We start from the raw sequence: 9,637 nt of genomic DNA, 5'->3' as shown, positions 1-9,637 counted from the left end.
CGTACAACAAGCAAGCCACTTCAAGCCATGGGATGGAGGAAGAAAAACAGCTCCAACAAAAGTCTCAAGCCCTGGAATGCAGACAACTCTCAATTATTTGCAGATGGAGGATTATCTAAGCTCCCACCTGGGGGGGAGGAAATATGTATATTCACACATATAAGATACTGCTAGTTTGCAAACACACAGACCATTCAAGAAACAGTGTGTTTCTTTCCAGGAGTATTTCTCGTCCTGATAAAAGTCCCTCCCTACAAACCCTGGTTTTAGGTCACCTTGGCTATAATAGCACTATTTAAAAAAACCCCAAAACAACAAACAAAAACCAAAACAAGCAAAGAACCCAAGGAAAACACCAACAAACCCCCCATGTACTTTTTTTACTTTATACTATACTTTTCCTCATTTTTCAGTGATAATTATATCATAGGAAGGCTTTAGAGCTTAATGTAACTATATCTGATCTTTTCAGAGGGATCACTAAGTTGTCACTGTGTTGAAGAAATGAGTCTTAACAAGCCAGTGGGACAAAGGCTTTCAATTAAGATGGAACTGGATTTCCTATTTATTTTTGTTAAACAAGTAGGAAACAGTATCTGATTGATTCCCTCTATGCATCCAAAATGTCAGCATAACAATGTCATATAGAAAACAACAGCTGGAATATTGTGCTTGGGTTCTTGAAAACCTGCACAGAACACTGTTCACAACGTGTCCCCCACTGGCATCTTATTCACACAGAACACGTCTCTCTTGTAGCCACAAACCAAAGGGTAAAAACAAAAAGTACATCTCAATCCCTACTCTCATTTCTGCTTTAGAAGAAAAAAAGCACCGCTGTCAAATTTGTGGACTCTGCAACTGTCTGCACAGAAACATTTTGTAAAATGGTTTTTGTGTGTCAGCATCCATGAGGGCAAAATGGAATGGGGCAGGCAGAAACAACAACTGAGAGGTAACAACTCCTCCCCACACCCCACAGGTTAACCCCATCACCACCACTCCCCTGCAGTAGGACAAAGTTCTTAAACGCTTTCTGAAGATGAAACATGGCAGGATCCATAAACCAGACATCGCATGCCTCCTTGTGGAGGTCTGAAGAACACACATCCTTTCATTTATTTCTGATGGTGTTTAACAAAACATACTCATCACAGATTTCCATCCACTTGGCTGAAACTAGCAAAACCCCTCAGCAGCTCCAAACAGCCCTATGGAAGGAAAGGAAAAACCCAGCTTGGCAGACAAATGTCTCTATTAATCTCTAAACGCACATGGAATTTCCCTCCAAATTTACACTGGCTGAAAGCCAAGATGACAATCTCGCATCTTCCAACAAAGTTAATCCTCTAATCGACAAAAAAAAAAAAAAAATTGAAATGTGTGTAGCAAAGGCTTGTACTCAGCACGTTACTGTGAAATTAGAGAATAAAAAAAATGAAAGGCAATTCTGGCGCACGATTCTTTCTCCCTTAAAAAACATTATCTCTGAATGATGGAAAAAAATAAAAGGTAAAAAAATGCTCTAAAATGTGACTATTCCTGAAAATAAATTTTTGTCTTTGATTCTCGCAGTGTGTATCTCTTTGTCCCATCCCCACTAAATGCCCAAACCTCTAGCACTGACCACACTGCATGGGTAGCTCTCACTCTTTCTAACTACCTTGAGAAACATTTCACGCACCAAGGAGGTTCCTCAGTTACTCTTACTAAAACTCACAGCCCCAACCCTCATACAGTCACCAGTACTGAGAACATCATCCTAGATTATTGCTTTTATTTAGCAGAAGAGATGTCACGTCAAATTAGGTGAGCTTTGCCATTTGCATACTTGATTCTAAGGACATGCTACTGCGATAATCCAACCTTGAAGCCACCAGGTCAGGGATGCACAGGACCACCAGCGCATCTGCTTAGACAGGTACACAGTAGATTATTAGTCTTCACTATTTGGGTATCCAGATTGAAGAAAGAATATCAGAGGACTGTAAAAAAAAAAGGCAACATCTGGATGATCTACGAACCAACTTCTAACAGCTGGTCACTGCATAATAGCAATTTCTTAAAAAAAAATAATAAAAAAAAAAAGTAAAAAAGCTTATTTTTCCTCAGGACACCTGAATCTAAGACTCAGAATCTAAGAAAGCTTTATGCCACCACAGCTGCACTTACTAGGAACTGCAGATATGAGAAATCCTAAATACATACACACAAGCTACTGAGGTGAGGGGAGCTAATGGAAAGATTTAACTCACAGATCCTGATGTGAAGAGTTGAGCCCAATTTAGATCACACTTACAGCAGAGGAAGGTCCCATTAACACAGGCAGTAGCTGTTCTCCCTCTGCTCCAGGGATTTCAATCTCTGTTTCGCGATACTTTCTTCTGTTACCCAATTTCTTTTAAAACACATTTTTGTGTGTATGAAAAGCACACATTTTAAAATGTCATTATATTTTATATGAGCAATGACCTCCCATACTCTGCTAAACCTCTGTGTAATAAAATTGATATTAAAAACATCCACTTAGGTACAAGCAAAGCTTATAGAGGAAAGGCTTTATTTGCACTGAATTACATAGTGACATTATTTTAATTTCCATTTCTTACCAACTTGATACTTGGCACTGAAAACTGCCTAAAGAATTTGATACACAAGTGAAAAAGTTTCAGAATATGTCCAAAATCTACTTTATGAACCATGTCTGCTACCACGATGGCTTGGTTTCTGTGTGGAATTTCTTCGTAGCCACACTGGAGTTTGCGATCTGCACAAGAGATCTCTATGAAATCCTCCAAGAAAACAGTGCCATCTTTGAAGCACAAATTCAGATCTTCTACATCCTAACGTGATTTTTTAGTGACAAAAAATAAATCACACCTCAGAGGCTCCACAAGCAAAAACACTTATTCTGTGAAGAGTGACCAAGCAATATAAGCATGCCCAGCACTCATATTCAAGCTTCAATCTTCCTCTTTGTGCTCCCCAATAAAAATAAATTTAATTCCACATCCCTAGCAAGTCTGCAGCCACAGATGGCATTTACCATACTCCAATCCAATCTAAGCCTTGCAGATTTCACTTCTGAAACATACAATTCTCCCTTAAAAGTATGGGTTCCCTTTGGCATGTCTGTCATGTAAAAGCAACTTTAATACAAGGTAAGGGGTGTCATTTTGTTGGTTTTAATTCAAGAAATGTTGCTTCCTGCTGCATAAAAAGATGACAAATTACTTGGAAGCAGGGAATGAGACTGTGCTGGATTCTAGATGGAAAAAATGTCTCAGATATGAAGAGAGCTGAAAAGCAGAAAAACTGCTAGAATATATCAACCAGTGTAAGTTATCAGAGGCAGCTGTCAAATAAAAGTGAAGGGACAAGGATGAGATAAAGTCAGAAGTTCATTTATTTATACATCATTATTCCAGACATTCAATAATATTGCTTTGGAGAAAGCCTTATTACCTTAATGTAGACAAAGTAAGGATAATTTGAGATGGTTTTTTCCATCCAGTGAGACTCATGCAACTACTTTAACATGAATATTAGCCTTAAAAATTGTGCATCACATCAGCGGCTGTTTCCTCCTTCAATTCCAGACCTTTTTAGCTATAACGGGCCAATGGAAGAATTTTTCAAAGTGCTAGTGTTGTGACACTTAAGATGTATCCTGCAGCTGATTGATATTCAGACTGATTCCTTTGTGAAAACAGGATTCTTTTAAATGAAAAAAACAAAACATTAATCTTTTAATTAATACCAAGCTAAAATTAAGATATGGAAGATGTCTATTCCCTTCACAGCTGATCCTGGCTTTCACTTCACAGATACAGGCCTGAGCACATAAACCTTGAACCACGCACTAATTCCTCTCTCCTCCCATTCTGCATCCACCAGATATACTGCCACTGCATCTGCTATATCCCTACAACACATTTGCCCTCAGCTTCTGAAAGGACCTTTAGTCTCTTTTTGCCTCCACAGAAATGATTTGGCACTACTGCATCAGGAGGACTCATTTCAGAGTACATCCATGCAGCTCTCCAGCTGAAAATGCTCAGAGTCTCAGGCCAGATGGCTTGTACTCCGTGAGCCTTTCCGCAGGCACCTCGCTCGGACACAGCATGGAAAATCCTGCAGCTCGGAATCAATCAGCTTCGTATCAGCATTCACTAAAGCGTGAACAGGACAAGCAGGTGAAAATGTTTCCATTGGTCCATATTATATTTGATACTACATCCTAAATTTAAACATTTTGATTTTTATTTTTTTATTTGCCAGTTAATTTTAGCACATTCTTTACCATGGCCCCAATGCCATCAAAGATCTTATGTAATTCTGTCTCGCACATAAATGCTGGGGTAGTCACCACTTTGTTTTTTGTATCCACGTGAGCTTCGTGAAAGGGAGTTAAGGAAAACACAGCCTATGTCTCACTTGCAGATGCTGTCTACAAAATGAACCATCACTGACAAAATCTCACAACCCCACTATTAAAAAACACCTCCCAATATATTATACCATCCAGCTGTAAAGAGCTACAACCTAGAATCTAAAATACTAGAATCTATTTTTGCCAGAAATACTCAACACTGCAAGAGCAATCTGTAGGAACGCTGGCACTCAGAAAGACAATAAAACCAAAGAAACTTAACTGACTGTAATAAAATGTCCCTGAGTAGAGTTTGATTACAGCATTAGCCTTCAGGAAAAGAAAAAAGATCTCAAAGAGAACTGACCAGATGTAACTTGTGCCAGTTTTATGTGCAAATTCACTCAGCATTTACTGCTTTACCGGATGTCCAAGGAGTTTTATGGCAACAACTGAGAATGACTTCCAACCACACAGCTGTGTACAGAAGACAGTGTTTTCTCATCATGCACTGTATTACAGGCTAGCTGCTACACACTGTATATTCCCACTCAACTGTAAGTGGAAAAGCAGAGACCCTGCACTTATTCCTTACTGAAATGACACACTACTAAACTGTCTCTCAACATGAAAACCCACAGGAAAGGATATAGTTACTTCTTTCACACAATGCTTTCCTCCCAGTTCTTTAATGGCTCCTGCAGTCCCTGCATAAGGCCACTTGCCACCTTCTTCTTCTTCATGGCCCACAGTTACTTCAGCACCAGAGAGAACCTTTGCTGCCAACACTGGTGAAATGCAGCAAAGACTGCAACAAAAGGAATTACAAGAGTGATTCTATTCTTTCAAAACTTGGCCATCGTTGAAAAGATTCAAATGGACATGGTCTTAAAAAATCTGAAAGACATCACCAGGCAACTTCCATTCAGCATTTTCTTTGCCTCTTCTTTGACAAAGACCCACACACACGTGCAACTTGAAAAACACATTTTTAAAAAAGTTACAACTGATACAAAACAGAAGATGCTTTCTCTAGTTCCAACAATAACAGCTGCACATTTCCACAAAACATACTTTGTCTCCATGCTCACGCTATCAAACAAACACCCCTCCAACTAACATACGTACCCAATAGGTTTGCCTGCTTTGTGGAAGTCTTTCAAGACACGTTCAACTTCTCTGTTCACCTTGCAATCTTTCCCATCAACAGCAAAGGTAGATCTGCCACAAGAAGAAACTTTATACACACCTCAGTATAAACCTACAAAAAGAGATGCCTATCTGCCCTCAGATTGGCTCTCAAGGGTCATCACAAACTTAATAGCTTCTAAAAGGTGAGTGAAAACACCTGTAGTTGACCATCAATGCTTTAGCCAAAATGACTCACTTCTAAGGCTCTGGTATGTCAGAAAGTCCCTTACTTGATGTAAACACCTAGAAATAAGAATTATCAAATCAGCTTTCTAGGGTTATTAAGAAGTGGAACAATAATGTTTTCAAAGAAGAAAAATATGTAAGAAGAAAAGGGAAATAACATTCAGGTTTCTCAAAGCCAACAAAATGGCAGGTCAATAACAGGATAATCAGTATTGCTCATGGCTAACACTTTTTTTTTTTAACCTTTTTTGAACTAGCTGTTGTTTTATCACTACTAATGCAAGAGGGGACTTTTTGGTAGGCAGACATGAACAAACAGAATAATAACACCTAGAACACCTGAAACTATTGAATTTTTACCTTCACTTCCTTCAGTCAGGCTCAAAAAGAATCACCATAAGGGTGGGGAAAAGGGACTCCTCATACATCACCTAAGCTCCAGAATACTCACCAACACTGTTCGGAAAGTTTAAAGCGTGACAACACCAATACAAGAGTTAAGACTGGAAACTATTGTGAACAGCACAACTTAACTCCAACACTTGGAAGAGAGTTTTCCTTATTAACTAGTGGTTAAATAAGTAGTAAATAAGGCCATTTACTGATTCCTGATTTTAATGTGTGAATCATAACGGATTATGAATAGTTGATTATGAGTATTTAGTAGAGGAATCTAATGCTTAGTTGGCACTCACAAGTTTTTAGCAGCTCCAAATCCACCAGGGAATATCACAGCATCATGGTCTACTGTAGTAAGCTTAGCCAGGTTTGCAATTTTACCACGAGCAATCCTTGCAGATTCCACTAAAACGTTCCTTGAAGAACCAGAAATAAAACAATGAGACTAATTAAGCATTTGCACTCAGAAGAACGTGAAGTTTTAGCAGAAGAAGAGGAGGGGAGGAAGCAAGAACAACTGTGGCACTCAATAACTGAAGCTATTGGTGTTTCTGAAATACTACTACCAGGAAATGAAGGCATTAAGAGACTGTATATAATCAAATCCAGAAAACTAATTTAATATTTTGTCTCAAATCAAAATACCAACTGACATAAAGCTACTAAAGTCAGTCAGCAAAGTGCTACAAGTGCAGTTACGGGCTGCTGCCTCTGGAGAATGCCTAAGAGACCGAGGCTCAGCAGTCATGGGAAACACATTAAACACAGACTTTACCTTGACTCAGCTTCAGCTGGTTGCCCTTTACTGTGGTCAACGACATGCATCTGAGGAACATCTGGAGCATACATCTGAACCTCAGCTCCCCCACAACTAAGATGTACCAGTATGCTACAAAAACAGAGATAAAACGTGCTGAAAACCTTACAAAAGAGGCTTTAACTGGCCCCTAAGTCTTGCTACAAATATTCCACCATCTGATTCTGGAAGAAGAGGAAAACCACACATCCTACCAAAGCATACTGGGCACAGAGCAGCAAAATCCCTGTATGTAACACCCAAGTGCAAAGCAGAACAGAAATTCAGTTTGGAGGCAGGGTCAGGTAAGCTAGAGATGAGTTTCTTTGTTCAGTGCTCTCATGCAGGCAACCAGGAACAACAGAAACTTCCTTTCTCATTGCAAGTCCCCAGGTGTTATGGAAGAGACCCATGATTAACATACCTGATTAACATACCTATGTGTACATTTAATCCAGGTCTAAGTGAAACACCTCTTAACAAAGAATACTAAGAGTTAATAATTCAATTCATCTATTAACAATTCTAGTGTTAGATTTAGCCCCAGAAACAGAAACTCAAAGTGATTATGAAACGAAGCCTCTACTTAATTCTCCTGAGATTGATACTGGAACTCTGAATTTCTGTTTCTGAAGGAAAGACAGTCTCTCTCAAATTCACTGCTCTGGCATCACATACATTGTCCTGCACCTTCGGACAATCACTGGGTACTGCAAGAACATGGCCTGAACTCATAATTATGCTGTGAGAAAACTGTGAAGCTTCATCATACATCCTTCAGGGCAATTCGGATCACCAGAGAGAGCAAAACTGAATTGAACAGACTGCTGTAAAGGAGACTATTTTGGAGCTTATAGTTTCATAAACCAACTTACGCTGAGGCCTCATGGATTTCTGTGCCATCATAGACACCACAACCAGACAGGACCTGCAGTAAGAAAATCAAGAGAGTATTTCAAGTATACAAAACTTTCTATAGGATCTTTCACAAGCCTTGGAAGATTTTAAACAACAAGATTCCCAAACAACAACAAATCTCCCTTCACACCCCCCAAAAAAAACCAACTTAGCTACAAGCTCTTTACTAAGCCAGTCAACATCATGCTATTAGCACTGGGGCAGCCATTTGACATATTGCAGAACTGGCATTTCCTATTTGTAGCTATTAATTACAGAGAAGTCTCAGACATAATTAATAACTAATTTATTTATCAGCTTGTGCATTTATCCCTCAGAATTAATAAACTGACGTGATATCCTTAGGTATGTTTTTACTGTGCACACAATGGGTTATTCTGAGCATCACAGGTCCACATCTGTGTGAAACACCTTCTCGTTCAGTCGCACTTCAAACAGAAGTGGGATAGAAATGCACTTCGAGGGGGCACTTAGGACAAATTAGTTTACCTGCTGCTGCACTTTGTCTGAGGATCCACATGACAGATCAATAGCTAAATGACTTCTAATCCAATTATGCTATATTAGCCACACTTCTCCTTACTACCACACTAATGAAAAATATTTTCAGTTTGTTTATATGCGGTGGAGAATAAAAAGCACCCAGCAATCAGTTATCCTTGTGTGGGTGGAGAGTCTCTTTCATGAAGTAGAAGGAGAAAAAACATTTTTAAAAAACACAGGGGAAAAAAAAGCAGTTATAAGAACAAAACAAAACAAAATCCAAAGGATTATCTAGTTCCTGAAAGTGTGTGTGTGTGTATATATGTATATGTGTATATATATATACATATATGAACTCCTGTGGGGGTTTTTTTCTTTGGTTGTTTGTTATGAAAGAAAAAAATCCAGTCAAAGAGAGTCCATTTATTAACTTTACTCTCTTCCCTCCTGGTTTTATCTGTTTTTAGAAACTTTAAAGTTTATGAACAGAAACTCACAACTGGAAGTATCTTAGTTAGAAAGGGGCTCAAAGGGACTTCCAGATCACAACACGCAGTTCTCTGCTCTCACAGGCACAACATCCTACCATCACTTCACCAAATGAGTAAGATTCATGAATGTTCTTCTGTCTGTGTTAACCCTGTAATAAACAACCAAGCCTTGTAATCAAGGTAGGTTTAGCTTTATTTGTGAGGACAAAGTCAATAAAGCAAAAGCACAGCGCTGGGTGCTTGACCCAAGTCAGAGGCACACCGGGAAAGAGGCACATGTTATCCCTTTATATACATTTAGGATTGCATTAGTCACATACATATTCATTTTAAGGTTAGTTTTTGTTTTAAAAAAAAGGGGCAGGGTTATCCTAATTACTTTGGGGGACTTTTTAAGATAAAATCTTATCTTTTCGTGCACATGCACTACTGCCCGGTGGTCGTGGGAAAGGTCCTTGGCAGGAAGGCCCACAGTCTTCTTCAGAGGACCTCTTCACCCCTGATGAAGGGGTTATCTGACCTCCAGACCACCAGCTTGGTTCTCTCCAGATGGTGGGTACAGTGGTGTTCATATCTCACAGTTCCTCACCTTCCCCCCTTTGTTCCCCCAGGATTGGTTATTTCAGGCCTCTTCATCAAATTCCCCATATATCAGCAAAAAAAGAATTATTATGGCGAAAGCCAACAACACTCTCCCCCACTTCTCACAACCCTAACTACAGCTTTGCTGCTCAGATATTTTAGAGCTGCCTTCTACTTTCCATCTTATTTTATCTTTCATTTAATTTAGACTGAAAAAAA

The 9,637-nt window shown here is 39.1% G+C and overlaps 1 protein-coding gene across 1 annotated transcript; it reads right to left on the bottom strand.

Moving 5' to 3' along the window:
• Positions 1 to 4,052: 4,052 nt before the first annotated feature.
• Positions 4,053 to 7,866, bottom strand: LOC104519102 (glutamine amidotransferase-like class 1 domain-containing protein 3A, mitochondrial). Its single transcript, XM_010171778.2, has 6 exons — positions 7,820 to 7,866; positions 6,924 to 7,037; positions 6,445 to 6,564; positions 5,501 to 5,593; positions 5,024 to 5,180; positions 4,053 to 4,399 (listed from the first exon to the last, which is right to left on the bottom strand). The coding sequence occupies exons 2-6, from the start codon at positions 6,995 to 6,997 to the stop codon at positions 4,271 to 4,273; spliced, it is 573 nt and encodes a 190-aa protein (XP_010170080.2). The 5' UTR covers positions 6,998 to 7,037; positions 7,820 to 7,866; the 3' UTR covers positions 4,053 to 4,270.
• Between the last annotated feature and the right edge of the window lie 1,771 nt (positions 7,867 to 9,637).

This window comes from Antrostomus carolinensis, unplaced genomic scaffold (assembly GCF_000700745.2).
Source record: "Antrostomus carolinensis isolate BGI_N321 unplaced genomic scaffold, ASM70074v2 scaffold25187, whole genome shotgun sequence".
Classification (NCBI taxonomy): Eukaryota; Metazoa; Chordata; class Aves; order Caprimulgiformes; family Caprimulgidae; genus Antrostomus; species Antrostomus carolinensis.
The sequence above is the reverse complement of the archived record's forward strand: the minus strand, read 5'-3'. Positions and strand labels throughout refer to the sequence as shown.